Below are 14,751 nucleotides of genomic sequence, written 5' to 3'. Positions count from 1 at the left end.
TTTTTTTTTTTCCTTTTCCTCTTTCTTTTTTTTTTTATCTGCTCGCGTCCATCTGCTTTTACACAGGGTAGGTCTCCGGCAGCGTCAGATTGTTATAAAAGAACTGGACAGGAGATAAAGGAGGCGTAGCTCTGGAACTGAGCATATCACTCTTCATTCTTGGGATGAGGCTGAACGAGTCTCCTTTTTCTTATAATTCCATCTCGCGCCCGTAAAAGTCGAAATTAAGAATCCTGCGAGGAATTTTCTGTCGAGGAAGATTTGTCAAAGGATCCCGCAGCAGTCACGCAGTCACCAATAATTGTGATATGATCCATATTCTCACCATGATTCGGTCGTCGTTTCGACTATTTCCGGAATCATACCCAACTATGCCGCCACTTTTCCCCGCGATGTCTCTGTTTGATTGTGATATGGATGTACACAAACCGAGGAGGGGGCATAAAAGGCTACGCAGAGACCGTGTCCTTCTTTATCCCCTGCAAGCCACGCCCATCATGTATAGCGAGACACCCAAAGTCCCCGAAATCCAGGATGCAGACAAGCCCGAACAGGTCGTCGAAGCAGAAGTGGCAATTCATCCTCCCCCCGCTGGTGTCGAACGGGCCGAGAAGGTACAGGCAAAGACATGGCTTGCCATCATCTGTCTCGGAGCCACGTATGGGTGCTGTCAGGGCATCAATTTGATCCCCCTCAACGTGGTCAATGTGATCCAAGCCGATCTGGGGAACCCGTTCCTCGCCAGCTGGATCGGTACGGGCTATTCGATTACCCTGGTAGTCGGGATCCTGGTTGCCAACTCTCTCGCTGAGTAGGGGACCTCGGGTCCTTTTGAGCTGTATCATCTGGGTACTGACCTGGTTTAGTCTTCTCGGTCGTCGTTGGTTCATCATATGTGGTGGTATTCTGACTGCCGTCGGTAACATTGTTGGTGCAACCGTAAGCAGGACATCTTCCGTGGTCGTCGCTACTTCGATCCTAGGGTTCGCCCAAGGAGGCGTCACCTGTACCATGTATAGCTGACTCTTCTACCGTGCCCTCGAAGGTGCTAATCAGACGACAGTCCCGCCGCCAGCGAGCTCATCCCCAAGAAATACAGAGGCTATGTGGTCGGGCTCATGAACCTGTGTCTGGGTATCTGGTCCATGTCTGGTAACTTAGTCGGTGCGTGGGCATCTCTACATGTCTCGATCCTTGTGCAGGAGCAGCTGATGATGAGAGCGACGACGATATAGGCCATTATCTTGCCGTGCATACAGGCCCGGGATGGTGATCGGTCTTCTGGATGTCGCTCGCCATCAACGCGGCCGCCACGCTGGGCGTCTGCTTCACCTACTTTCCTGCACCTCCCCTAGCATCTTTTCGAGCCACGGGACAAACGTTCCTCAAAGCCATGGACTGGATCGGCCTCTTTGCCATCGTCACGTTCCAGGTTCTGGTCTCGCTGGGAATCACTTGGATCACCACGTACGGAGCCACATCGGCGCGCTTTCTGGCGGTCAGTCTTCGCAGTCCCGTTGATCTCCCATGCGCAGCACAGACTAACCTCAACAGCCGTTCCTCGTGGGGATTGCCGTCGCCGTAGCTCTGGGCTTCCACCAGGCCTATCTGGCCAAGAACCCGTTCTTACATCCATTCCTCTTCCGCCGGGTTCGTACCTTTACCATGATGTGCGTCATCGCCTTGGTGGGAGGCATGCTCTTCTACTCGTTGTCCGTCTTCTTCTCCACTTACCTCAAGCTTCTGTTCGACGGGGACGATCAGGTCAAGATCGGCGTTGACAGTAAGATACTTTCCTCAACTCCCTCGATACTTCAGAGCTGAGAATCATAACTTTGTCACACAGACCTCCCCATGGCCGTCCTGATCAACATTGGCGGCGTTAGCAGCGCGCTCACTCTGCCGATCCTGGGTCCTCTCGTTGGCACTCGCGTGATGATGGTCGATGGGGTCTTGTTCCAAGTCCTGTTCATCCCTCTGATGTGTCTTGTCGAAGTCCACGGCCGTTCCATGGCCCTGGCCTTCTCCGCCCTGGGCGGGTTCGGTATCGGAATCATGGATACCCTAACAATCCTGTTGATCCAATATGCCTCCCCGGACGAGTACCTGTGAGTATTCATCAACAGGGCCTTGATACGCGCGTGTAGCGACAACTGACGTGTTGCAAGGGGCTTTGCCTACGGTATTCTTGGTCTGTGTCGAGGCATTGGCGGATCCGCAGGCACCGCCATCTACGTGACCATCTTCTCGAGCAAGTCTGCAACTCTGGTGCCCGAGAGGGTGTCCGCCGCTGCCGCGGCGGCCGGTCTCCCGCAAAGCTCCCTCGCCCGGCTGCTGGGGATCCTCACCGGAGTGGTGAGAGAGCCCATCACGTCCGTGCCGGGCATCAACGCGCAGATTATCGCCGCGTCGACGCTGGCCCTGAAAAAGGCATATCTGGCTTCGTTCAAATACGTCTGGCTGACCAGCATTCCGTTTGGGGTTATTTCGCTACTGTGCGCCCTCGCGACGAAGGATGTGAGTAACGATAAACATTTCTCATTGGAGAGGTGTTGTGGTTGTGCTACGGAATATATATGCTAATCTATTTCGTCTGCTGTAGGTGTCGGACCAGTTGACCAATGAGACGCCGCAGCATCTAGTCAATGTTGCTCAGTCGGGAGATGATGAAAAGATAGTAAGTGCTTGACTGATTGCAATTGCTTCGGGGAGTGGAGGAGAGGAGGCGAGGCTCAAGAAATGCACTGGGGGGAGGGAGGCGTGATCCTGGGAGCCTCGTGAAATGCCAGGCACAATGAAGTCGGAGAGGGGCCGTTCGTTCTAGAGAGAGCCATGCAATGACTTCACTTCCGCAGTGGCTAAGTCAGTTGGTGGAATTACAACAATTCAAATAGCTTTTGGCGTGACGGTCGAGCAAGTGATGGCTAGTCTACCAGCCAGGAAGTCAGCCACTGACTGCTATTGATGCTGCCTTGCAACTCGACACCATTCCTTACTCATTACTGTAGCTTCCAAGTCGATATCAACAATCCACAAGCCACAATTCACACCTCTCGGTTCATATAAAGAAATTCAATACACTCCCCACCCCTCGCGCGACGGGATTCGACTCCGACAAGCGCAGGCGCAAGCGCAAATCTAGTAGTGCACAATGCCCTGCTCGCGGATCCTTACCCTCCAGATCCCCTGGACGCCCGTGACGAGAATCTCCCCCTTCGGGAGAAACACCAGATTATTAAACACTTCACCGGCGGCCGTGATCTTGCCGAGCAGGTCGCCCTCGGGGGTGACGACGTCGATCCCCGACCCGGCCGCCGCGTACAGGTTGCCCGCCTCGCTGACTTTGAGGCCGTCGGCGAAGTACGTGTCGGGGACGTAGACGGTGCGCTTGTTCACGAGGGTGTGCGGGTAGAGGACGTCGAAGGCGACGATGGCGTGGTTCTCGGTGCTGTTGTCCGGGCCGAGCGGCGTGCTAGTGATGTACAGCGTCTGGTTGTCGGGCGAGAAGGCGATCCCGTTGGGCCAGAGGATGCTTTGGTCGACGACCGACACGGCCCCCGAGGTCATGTTGAAGCAGTAGATCGAGGGGGCGAGTTCGGGCGGGTTGTCGTATGTCCAGGCGAGGTAGCTGAATCTGTTGTTTGGGTCGGTTAGCATCAGACACTCGAGAGACCTGGAGGTACAGGAGGTACGGGGGGATGTTGGAGAGATACTTTGGTGTCAATGGGTTCGAGTGTTGAATGACCTACGGTGCATCTACAAACCACACCTGTCCGAACTGGTCAACCACCAAGTCGTCCGGGGTCGACAGCTTCAACCCCCGGTAGTTGTTGAGCAGCGGCTCACTCCTGTTTGTGGCCGGGTCGTACAGGTACAGACCCGGGGGCGTCGAGTTGCGGTACCCATCCGTCCCCACGACCAGCTTGCCCTCATGGATGAAGCCGCCATTGACCGACTCCAGCGGCGGATCCGTGGTGAGGTTCTGCAGCGCCGGCGGCTCCACGCTCAAGTCGACCAGGTACTCGTACGTGTGGTTGAAGTTGGACACGAAGACTTTATTCTGCGCGGGCAGAAAATTGGGGGCTTCGTGGACATTGTGCTCGGGGAGATCGAAGAGTTTCTCGAGGGTGGGATTGGGGCCCAGGATGTCGAAGAAGCGGCTGTCAAAGGCGACAAAGGATGCTTTGGCCAGGACGGACAGCTCGCTGTTGACTCGGGGACTGGCGGTCACGGTGCCCCATACCTGCGCTTTGTATCGAGGAGTTTGTTCAGATATACTGTATGATAGACTAACGCAGTCCAAGCGGTGGTGTCTGGGCCCAACTTACACATTTGACCGCGCTCGAAATAGAACGGAAGCGTCGCCAGGGCCTTTTGATTCACAAAGACAACCTCGGTCGAGTTGTAGTTGATGCCCGCTGGCAATGGGTTGAGCAGCGACGCCACGGCAGGCAACGCCGCAGTCTGGATGCCTCTGAGCGGCTTCATGGCGATCCTGTGCTACTCGAACTGCAGGTTCGGGCTGTGCACGAGATGAGTCAAGGCAAAGACTTGTCTAACTGCCTCGTGAAAGGTTGAGAGCGACCAGAGTAGCTTCGTCTGTCTCTCCACTGGACACGCTGGTGATGCTTGTTCGGAATTTCGCAACAAAAACGACGCCCTCGGAACCTCAGCCAAGTGGAAGCAAATCATCTCTGTGCTCGATCATTGGGACATTGGTCTCATGGTCTAAATGGCCAATAAATGTTGTGACACTATTTCTTGAAAGTCAATGTACTGTACATTGTACCTGTGACTTTGCGTATCATACAACAAAGTATACAAGGAACGACTCACTTCCAATCTCCTCTGCGGTATTTCCTCAACCAAAACCCACAGCACAGATGGGAGCACGACGCACAACCTCGATCCCCGAGGAGGAACAACCTCTATTGAGCGACAATGCCACAGCCATCCCGCCAACTTCATTACCACCAGCGGAGGAAGCGACCAAGACCGAGCAAGACGAGGTCAGTGGCGTGCGTCTGTACGTGACCATCGGAAGCCTATGGCTTGCGGTCTTCTTCGCCGCCATGGGTATGGATACGACTTGAGACCTGTGTCAAAGCCTGCTTTATTGACAACTCTACGAGATTCGTCCATGATGGCAACTCTCACCACCCCCGTTGCCAACGAGTTCCACACCTTCTCCCTCCTGTCGTGGGTGGCTTCGTCCTATCTCATCGCCACCGCCGCCGTGCAGCCCCTGACAGGCCGATTGACCGAGATCTTTGGCAGAAAGGACGGCGTTCTCTACTGTATCGTCTTCTTCGGTCTGGGCAATCTCATCTGTGGCATCGCAAACAATACCGGGACGCTCATCGCGGGGCGTGTGGTCGCTGGTGCCGGGGGTGGCGGTCTGTTCGCCATCCAGACCATGGTGGTCACTGACCTTGTCCCGCTTCGCAAACGCGGCGTATGGCAGGGCATTGGCAATATCGTGTTCGGCGGAGGAAGTTGTCTTGGAGGAGTGTTCGGAGGCTGGATCAACCAGACGCTGGGTTGGCGACCGGCATTTCTGATCCAGGTGCCCTTCGTCGTCGTCTCGGCATTCATCGTGGCCATATACGTCCAGCTGCCGTCACCGCCACAAAGCGACAAGAACAAGTTGGCCCGGGTTGATTTCCCCGGCGCCGTCACGCTGGTCGGATCGCTGGTCCTCCTGCTCTTCGGGCTCAACAGCGGCGGGAACCTCGTGCCCTGGAATCACCCACTGGTGCTGACCACGCTGCCGCTCTCGGCGGTGCTGCTGATGGCATTCCTCGTCATCGAGGAGAAATGGGCCGCGGAGCCACTCATCCTGGTCCGTCTCTTCCTGAATCGCACCGTCACCGCGGCGTGTCTGTCCAACTGGTTCGAGATGATGTCCCTGTACGGCATGTTCTTCTACATCCCCATCTACTTCCGCCTGAGGGGCCTCAACTCGAGCCAGCAGGGCTCGGAGCTGATCAGCCAGGGCACCGGACTCCTGGTCGGTTCGTTGGTGGCCGGCTTCGCGGTGAAGCGGACGGGGAGATACTTCCACCTCAACTGGATGTTCATCGGGTTCTATGTGGGCGCGTCGGTCCTGCTGTGTCTGCTCGACATGGCATTCCCCCTGTGGGTGGCGCCCGTGTGCCTCGCCATGTTCGGCTTTGGGTACGGCGGCATGTTTGTCATCTCGCTGCTGGCCCTGATTGCCGCGATCGACCACTCGGAGCAGGCCATTGCGACGTCGGCGTCGTATATATTCCGCTCCACCGGGTCGACGATTGGAGTGACCATCACCTCTGCGGTAAACCATTTTCCCAATTACCACCGCACATGGGAACCGATCTAACTGACCTCTCCTTGACACTTCTAGGTCTTTCAAAACGTCCTCAAGGCCTCTCTGTGGAGTCGCTTCGGGGACGAACCCGACGCGGCGACCATCATCGGCCGGATAAGAAACGACCTCGACCTGGATCTGGTTCCGCACAGTTGGCGCCACGGCGTCGAGGAGAGTTACATGGGTGCTCTCCGCTCAGTGTGGTTCACGATCCTGGCTCTGACGGTGCTCGCGTCACTCACCAGCCTGGCCATGAAGGAGTATAAACTGTACAATACGATTTCGCGGCGAGAGGAGGAGCAGCAGCAGTAGCAGCAGTGACAGACCGAGGAGGGAGGGGGGCGCGTCAAAAGCACTGATTGATTTGTCTGACGTACATAGTTTCTGCCTCTGCAATATTTACTGTGAACCTACGAGGTACATACACTCAACCCCTACAGAGCGAGTAGTCCACTACGCACGAAATGTCCCTAGCACCAGTAATAAACAAATCCCATATCCAGTTCATAGACCTGTTTCTGTGCAGACACTGGATTCCTGTGCCATCCATCTCTATGCTACAATCTCACTGTGGCTGACTTAACCACCCTTGCCGAGTCCGAGAAGCCAATCGGAAATAAGATAAAAAAGTGCCCCCTTTGAGTTACCGGAATTAGTCGTACCTCGTATACATAATACATACCTTGTCCCAATACAAAATAGAGTTAAATTCCAGCGCGACTTCAACTGCTCTTACCTACAAGTACATGTACTTTACTCTATTCGGACTGGTCACTTGCAGCTCCGGGACTTGATTGGGCCTCCCACGGCCCCCATCCACTTGTAGTGCTATGTTCTAGACCCACATGTCGAGTCTGACGACGAGAGTCTCAAAACTCCGAAAAAGGTTGAACCAAAATAAAAAAAAGGCCTCGACTCTACGAGACAGCGACCACCACCCCACGCCCCTCTTTTCACTCCGCGATTCTCAGCTCAACTTATCCCAGTCTGTGTCGATGGGACCTTGTTTGTCGTCCTCCACGATTGTCGGGTTCCCCGTGGGGTGCTTGACTGGGACTGGGACTGAGACTGGGACTGGACTGGGCTGGGCACGGCACAGTACAGTTGGACGGGGGATCCTCCATTGATTCCAGTCCCCCTATTTCCTTCGCCGTGTAATCTAGGCTCCCGTCATCCCTAGAGTTCTAGGAATTCGTCTGTAAGGAGATAACGAGACGGGACGGGACAAGTCTTGTAAAGCTCCGCATTTAAAAAAGCTGATCATGTCCTAAAGTCCTGGCCACAGGTTAGATGGGCCCTCCTCCCTCCCTTTCCTCTACCAAATCACCACTGCCTGTAACATCCTACCAAAAAGTCTCATGGAATCTGTTCAAGAAACACCACCACCCCATCGTTGGGCGGAGAAATCTCGAGAGGAGCAGCAGATCGAGGTCGTCAAGCACGGCGGCAGCCCCGGCGCGAGCGACGTGGAAAGCGCCGACAGCGAGGAGAAGGAAACCATCTTCTGGGATGCCAGCACCTGGATCAACGTGGCCGCTCTGGTCACGGCGTACGTCTCCAGCACCTATGCGGCGACGGTGCCGACCGGGGCCATCGCCTACATCATCGCGAACTGGCCGGCCGAGGCGGGCAGCTCGCCCTGGATCGCGACGGCGCTGACCCTCGTCGTGACGGTCATCGTGCTGCCGCTGGGCGAGTTCATCGACATCTTCGGGAGGAAGTGGCCGTTCATCCTCTCGTGCGTCGCCGGCATCATGGGATCCATCATCACCTCGCGAGCCAACAGCCTGCAGATGGTGATTGTCGGGCAGGCGTTCAACGGCGTCGGACTCGCGGCCGGTTATCTGATCCAGCCGGTCCTGTACGAGATTGTCCCCAAGAGACACCGACCCCTGACGGGCGCCATCACCGGCATCTTCTGCGGCGGTGCCTTTATCCTGGCCCCGATCATCGAAGGGATCGTCATCAAGAAAGAAATCGGAGGCCCGCTCGAGGGCTGGAGGGCCGGCATCTACGTCAGTGCCGGTCTGTATGGCCTGGGCATGATCGCCTTGATGGTGGGATACTCGCCGTCCCCACGCACGCTGGGCATCAACCTGTCCACCAGCCAACGCCTGAAGAAGATGGACTGGATCGCCATCTTGCTCCTGATGACCGGCCTCACCATGTTCTTTGTCGGCATGGGCATCGGCGACGTGCTGTACCCCTGGAACTCGGCCGCGCCCATCTGTCTCCTCGTCATCGGCTTCGTGCTCATCCTGGGCGCGTCCTTCAAAATGTACAAGAACAAGGACGGCCTCTTGCCCCACAGCCTCTTCACCCACCGCAACTTCGCGCTCAGTCTCGTCGTGCGAGCCACCGGCTCCTTTGCCCAGCTGGGCTGTCAGGCGTACCTCCCCCAGGTCATCGTCTACCTGTTCGAGTCCGACGGACTCCTTCAAGCCGTGTGGGCGCTGCCGTTCTCGGTCGCCAACATTGGAGGAGCCATCGTCACCGCCGGGGTGTTTTGGTACACCAAAGAAGGACGTTGGCTGGCCGTCGTCGCCATGGGGACGCTCGCCATCGGCGCGGGCACCATGACCCTGGTCAAGCCGACCTGGTCGTTTGTGCAGTTCATGTGGCCGCCCCTGATCATCGGTCTCTCGGTCGGGACGGAGGCGCAGGTGCTCAACATCATTGCCGCGCTGGCGACACCGGACGAGTACGTCGCGACCACGGTGGCCGCGACGACCCTGTTCGCCTGCGCCGGCTCCACCATCGGCATCACCATCTTCGGCCAGATCTTTAACGCCAAGAGGAAGAAGTACCTGCCGCTGTACGTGACCGAGGCCGTCCTCGCCGCGGGCCTCCCGCAGGCGAGCCTCGAGAGATTCTTGACCGCCATGGCCACGGCCAGCGACGCCTCGGCCTACGCCGACATTCCCGGCGTGACCCCCGCGGTGCTCAGCGCCCTGCAGGTCTCGACCAAGGACGCCTACGCCAAGAGCTTCACCTACATCTGGTACGCGCTGCTCGCCTTTGCACTGGTGACCATGGCCATCGCCTGCTTCTTCAAGACCACCAAGCCGCAGATGACGGCCAAAGTCTCCTCGCCGGTCCAGGAGACAGTCATTGCCAAGATGGCGCACCACGTCCACCATGGGAAGAGGGGCGATGATGGACATGGGCATGGACATGGAAATGGACATGAGTATCCACATGAAGGCGAAGGAGGACCTAAATAGGTTAGCAAGCGGCATCTCAAGGTTAGGAGGATGACCAGGGGCGAATATATGTAGTCTCAACCACTCCCACATGTGACACGCTGTGCTCTGGGTCGGTAGGCAGGTAGTTTTCTACATGCCTCGAAAATGCAAAGCCTCAAAAATACGTGTCTGAAAAGTGATTGCGATCCGCCATGCTATCCTCACCGACTTGCCCAAATTCCCTCTCGCTCGACCGTCACAGACCATGAGTATCTGGAACACGGTTGAGGTTATCCAATCATCCCAGAGGAACGAGACGTAGCCAGGCATCCCGGATTCACGGAGAGGAGGAAAGAAAAGAAGGAAGGAAACAATGAAAGGTTGCGTGCAAGACAGGTAGTACTCATTAATTGGTTGGTTGATCGTAAGAAAACTCAGAAGAGAAAGGTGTCGTCAAGTAGCTAGTCATCAAGGTCGTGAATTCCTGGAAAAGTCATGTCTCCTTCTATCTTGTCGTTGTCGTCCGGCTTATTCCCTAGTCGGTTTCGTCATTGTCATCAACATCGTCGCCATCGTCCTCATCGTCTTCACGGCCGCCATCATTGAAGTTCGGATATCGAGTTGAAGACCGTCGTCGTCTCCATCACTCTCGACGTAGCCATCACCAGTGATGACTTCTTCGCTGTCGACTTGATTATCGCCCTCTCCCTCCTCAAATTCCGAAATGTCTCCAAGCCCATTCAAGCAAGAAGAGGTGCAAACGTGCTTTTCCTCATCCGTCCGTTTGTCCAAATAGGGATTCTTCCCAAATAGCTTGATGTCATCAGCTGCGTGCTTGCGTATCAAGTCTGCAATAGCATGTTTGCCAGTATGCTTTGCATAAAAGATTGCGCCTTTATATCCACTAATGCCCAGGCAAGCACTCAGAGCCCCTGCGTTCAGCAGAAATTTGACTGTGTCCATCCGTCCATATCGTGCGGCACAATCCAGGGCAGTTTGGGTAATTCGATCCTGCCCCATGTAAGAGAGAGTGTTCACTCGAGCTCGATGAGTAAGTAGCAAGATGACAATCTCGAGATCTCCGCACATCACAGCAGCTTGTAATGCTGTCACCCCGAAATCGTCATCTGAGGGTGGGGCATTGACGTTTGCTCCCTGCGCGATCAAAAACTTGACGAGGTTCAGTTTGATCTTGATCTCTGCCATAGAGATAGCATCCCAACCGCATGCGGCTTGTAGTGCTGTTTTCCCTAAAACACCACGAGCAGGCTGGTTGATGTCAGCACCTTTGCTCAAAAGTAAGGCCACTAGTTCTTGATCTCCACGGCTGGCCGCTGCTTGTAGAGGGGTGTAGAATATGCTCTCGGATGAGTACCTATCAATGGGAGCGCCCGCATCCAAAACTTTGCATATCAGATCCTTTGTACCACCCCAATAGATGAGAAGAGCCAATGGTGACCCAGGGCGGACATGTGCTCCACGCTCAAAGAGTAACTTGAAGACTTCCAAGCCTTCGCTGGAATTTCCATCCGACCCCCCGTACTTGAGACAACTCTCTAACAGTCTAGCATCAGCAGCCGAGCTTTCGTGGAGATTGATCCCCGAGTTGAGAAAGAGTTCGATCAGTGGTCTTCGAGATGAGAACTCAACAGCATGTTTCAAAAATGGGAAAGGGCTCTGATCGCTGGTCTTGTGGCGTAACTTTACTCCCATCTGTATCAGGTAGTCGACCATTTCGAGTGATGGCTTGGGGGTTTTGTGTCGAGAGAGCCAATCATTCCAGTATGAGGTTGGGAACATGAGAAAGAAATTCTCTTCTAAAGTGGCGGCGATCACAGTCGTGTCTTCTGGGAAAGCATCTGCGCTGACTCCAGCATTGATGTCTACTCCCTGATGCAATAGCCATGAAACTGCCTCAAAATTATTCAGGCGAGCGGCCGCGCACAATGCATCAGCACCTTGACTTGCAAAGTCGACTCCCAGGTCAGCAAGCTTCTCGAGCAAGCCAACACCTCGTGGTGTCACAGAGGCAATGAGAGTTTCAGAATGCACGACCGCCCCTTTCTGAATAAGGGAACTGAAGAGAGCACCCAAGTCGTTGGTCGACCTGTCATCCGCAGAGCCCAAGATTGCTCGGAACAGCAGATAAGACATATCTCTGATGGCACCGAATGGTAGCCTCATATCTGCAACGACGTTCACGAGACTCTGGACAATATCGGCTGCAATGTGAGAATCGTGGATAACAAACTGCTCCAATAGCACTAATTGTAGAAATTCGTTTGTCGAGCGTGTGCTTTCTCCCGGGCTTCCCTTCAGGTATTTTTGTAAGGAGGCTGCACCGTGCCTTGCAGCAAGACAAGAACCGAACCTTGTGACCTCGCTTGATAGGGACATCGCGCTGTAGGGCTCAAGTCTCTTGAACAAGTCTGAATTCCAGTAATAGCTGCCTTCTACAATCGTAGGTCGCCAGCTCTTGTGGACGTCATCATACCAATCCAGGCCATTGTATTCAGCGCCCAACACCCAGCGTGTGGGTGTGGGCATTGGTAAGTCGACATTGGCCCCAAGTGCGAGAAACATGTCTAAAACCTGACTGACAAAGTGATCTTCGAGGCTGAGATTGTCAACATCCTCACCATGCCAGAGGCTTGCAACAAATATGGCAAAGCAGGACCCCCGTGCACGGTCGAGTTCGCGATTGACGTCGCAAGACCCGAGCAAGAGCGCAACACAATTGAGGTTTCGAGCTCTAATGGCGCCCATGATGGCAGTTTTAGGGATTTTATGCCAGCCCCATATGGAGTCGAAGGGATCATCAGGACGGTACCCTGCTCTCAACAGATGTCGCACAATGTCCAAACAATCAAATGCAGCGGCGGCGATGAGATAGAAGTGGCCGTTTGAAGGAATCCAGTCGGGGTATCTGAGACCAATATGCATCAGGAGAATGAATGCATTCTTGTCATTCACATTCCAGGACTGCCGGACTAGTTGTTCCCATGCGGCTCTGACTGTGGGAATCCTCGACTCTAGCAGAGCAGAGAGAACTGATCTTGGAACCCTCTTAAACAGAACCTCAAAAATTTCCCCTTGTCTAGGGTCGCCAGGCCTATCGCGCAAGAGTTCATTCGAGAGGATATAGAGTGCATATCCAAGGAAGTGATATACGTCAAAGTGGGAATCGAGAGCCGAATCATTATAGCCCGTTCGAGAAAACTTCAACTGAGAAAAGGGTTGCAAAGCCTACCAGAGTTACGAGTCAGCTCTCAGCTTCTGAAGGTAAATACTTGTATCCTCACATGAGAGTGGGCTTTCTCCCTGGCCAGGGGAGAAAATGGATGCTCCGAATCAAAGGAAGTGGCTAAGAGTTGATGAGCGATAGACCTGTAAACAACACACATGTATGCTCACACAAACAGCGTAGTTTCTCCTGTAATTGATAGATAGGAGTGAGCTTGAGAAACCCACGGTAGACTTTATCTGCATACTGCAAGGTCGGGCTGAGATCTGACACTCCTGGTTGGAGAGGCGTTAGTGCCGTGGCAGTGGCTGATGTGTCGATATCGCGGAGATTCATGAGACCCGGAACATTGTGATGACACGCGGATGTCAGGAGGGTGTGAGCTAGAGAAATGTATTAGTATGTGCCGATCCGTAGTCAAGTAGGTTGCCTACGAAAAGTCATCTGTGGCGATGGTCTGAGCAGGTCGACATCAATAGTAAAAGTGGTTGAGGGGTACGGCGGTTCTGTAGGAGCAAGAGATAGGGAAGTCATCTTCGGCGAAGGTGTAGGCGTTCGTACGACAATGCCAGGCGGAAGGGGATCAAGGTGACCTGGAAGGGTCATTGTTAGACAGATACAAGAGATTCGCTTGCTTCCCAGCCTACCTCTTGGTCTTACGAGACCACCCGACCTGCGGATCTCTCTCCAGGCAGACGGGATTCTAGTCCCATTGAGATACACTCCAGTGTCTTTACCACTGCGATTCAGGTAATGTTGGGCAACGATAGGCCAGTTGTCCGTTTTCAATCTCTTGCGAAGCCCCAAATCTCTGAGTTTCGTTTCGTAAGTGGACAGCCTGGTGTAGATTGAGTACGTATCAACACAAGAGCAGGGGAAGGATACGGCATTACGGTGTTATCGGGAAACCGTACTCGGTTTCCATGATTTGCTTGACGTCTTTGAGCGTCTTCCTTTCGGTCTGGTATAGCTGTCGAAAGTGATGCTTGTTCAAGACCCACATACTGTCGTCTTCAAGAGGACGTTTTCTGGGAGCCATGAGAAGCGGCGTATCTGAAAGGTTTCTCTAAGAATCGAGGGTCAGGTTTTGGATTGTTTGAGAAGTTGGCGAAGGGATATCGGGCTCCCTCCGGGTTCAAATATTTTCAGTGACCATCGCGGTGAGGCTGGGAAACGCAAATCCAACCCACACAAGACTCGGATTGGGCACCCAAAGCAAAGGAAGCCAAGCGTCGAACCCTGGTTGTGCATAACCTGCCCGCATATTGATAGCTAGGATGATTGGCTGTTGCGGCTGGTGTGGCTGATGCGGATACCTCGTATTCCTGGTGGCACAGCCTGACCGCTGTACGGAGGCAACCAGTAATAGCGCCCGGAGCGCTCAGTGAACAGACACTGACGTGGCAGGCGCATCAGTTTTCTATACTCATGTGCGCCTGTCCGAAATCTGGCAACATGCCGATGTTGCTTTTAACTGGATGACCATTAAGCTTCGCTATTAACAAGTTGGATAGGTGTATCAGTTGCTGTCCAGCACCTTTTCAGCGGGGATGTTGTCCAAAATGTGGTCTTTGGCAGTAAATGTTGCAGATGGCAGACACTGCCATTGTCCAAAATCTGGTGTTCTCAAGTATTTATGGCATTGCCTCACGCCATGAAGACTTTCCATCTTTTCTTCCTAGCAATCTCCAGGTCAGTCTACGGAGCGGCTCAGATATTCAGCATGGCCATGTCTCTTGCAACGGTCCTTGCACTTGTGGCTTTGCTGGTCATGTGTATTCCAGCCTTACCCTTCCTCTGGCGCCATTATCAACGTAATCGGCAGCTGCCGTCCCCTTATCGCCATCCGAGCCGCTCAACGGCCAGTAGCCACGACTCTTCATATCTACACACATCAGCTCCGCCGCTTGACGGAAGTCATGTACGATTATCCTCGAGAAGAGTCCATTTTGCCAGCTCAGGATGGACATCGCACT

At 54.3% G+C, this 14,751-nt stretch overlaps 6 protein-coding genes across 6 annotated transcripts; 4 read left to right on the top strand and 2 right to left on the bottom strand.

The window, feature by feature from the left end:
* Window positions 1–497: 497 nt before the first annotated feature.
* AYO20_11060 (hypothetical protein) lies at window positions 498–1,235 on the top strand (the record flags this gene model as incomplete). The annotated part of the gene is made up of 3 exons (XM_022649313.1): window positions 498–811; window positions 867–1,013; window positions 1,064–1,235. 3 exons carry the CDS (start codon window positions 498–500, stop codon window positions 1,233–1,235), a joined length of 633 nt encoding a protein of 210 aa, XP_022494741.1.
* A 50-nt stretch (window positions 1,236–1,285) lies between these two features.
* AYO20_11059 (hypothetical protein) lies at window positions 1,286–2,894 on the top strand (the record flags this gene model as incomplete). The annotated part of the gene is made up of 6 exons (XM_022649312.1): window positions 1,286–1,498; window positions 1,555–1,783; window positions 1,847–2,108; window positions 2,169–2,517; window positions 2,603–2,677; window positions 2,856–2,894. 6 exons carry the CDS (start codon window positions 1,286–1,288, stop codon window positions 2,892–2,894), a joined length of 1,167 nt encoding a protein of 388 aa, XP_022494740.1.
* A 244-nt stretch (window positions 2,895–3,138) lies between these two features.
* On the bottom strand, window positions 3,139–4,488 carry AYO20_11058 (hypothetical protein; the record flags this gene model as incomplete). The annotated part of the gene is made up of 3 exons (XM_022649311.1): window positions 3,139–3,673; window positions 3,750–4,248; window positions 4,329–4,488. The coding sequence occupies 3 exons, from the start codon at window positions 4,486–4,488 to the stop codon at window positions 3,139–3,141; spliced, it is 1,194 nt and encodes a 397-aa protein (XP_022494739.1).
* Window positions 4,489–4,883: 395 nt separating this feature from the next.
* Window positions 4,884–6,658, top strand: AYO20_11057 (hypothetical protein; the record flags this gene model as incomplete). Its single annotated transcript, XM_022649310.1, has 3 exons — window positions 4,884–5,076; window positions 5,133–6,313; window positions 6,383–6,658. 3 exons carry the CDS (start codon window positions 4,884–4,886, stop codon window positions 6,656–6,658), a joined length of 1,650 nt encoding a protein of 549 aa, XP_022494738.1.
* Window positions 6,659–7,704: 1,046 nt separating this feature from the next.
* On the top strand, window positions 7,705–9,570 carry AYO20_11056 (hypothetical protein; the record flags this gene model as incomplete). The annotated part of the gene is made up of 1 exon (XM_022649309.1): window positions 7,705–9,570. One exon carries the CDS (start codon window positions 7,705–7,707, stop codon window positions 9,568–9,570), a length of 1,866 nt encoding a protein of 621 aa, XP_022494737.1.
* Window positions 9,571–10,059: 489 nt separating this feature from the next.
* AYO20_11055 (hypothetical protein) lies at window positions 10,060–13,814 on the bottom strand (the record flags this gene model as incomplete). The annotated part of the gene is made up of 6 exons (XM_022649308.1): window positions 10,060–12,777; window positions 12,834–12,895; window positions 12,946–13,158; window positions 13,210–13,368; window positions 13,423–13,613; window positions 13,669–13,814. 6 exons carry the CDS (start codon window positions 13,812–13,814, stop codon window positions 10,060–10,062), a joined length of 3,489 nt encoding a protein of 1,162 aa, XP_022494736.1.
* Between the last annotated feature and the right edge of the window lie 937 nt (window positions 13,815–14,751).

This window comes from Fonsecaea nubica (assembly GCF_001646965.1).
Source record: "Fonsecaea nubica strain CBS 269.64 chromosome Unknown Scaff131, whole genome shotgun sequence".
Classification (NCBI taxonomy): Eukaryota; Fungi; Ascomycota; class Eurotiomycetes; order Chaetothyriales; family Herpotrichiellaceae; genus Fonsecaea; species Fonsecaea nubica.
The sequence above is the reverse complement of the archived record's forward strand: the minus strand, read 5'-3'. Positions and strand labels throughout refer to the sequence as shown.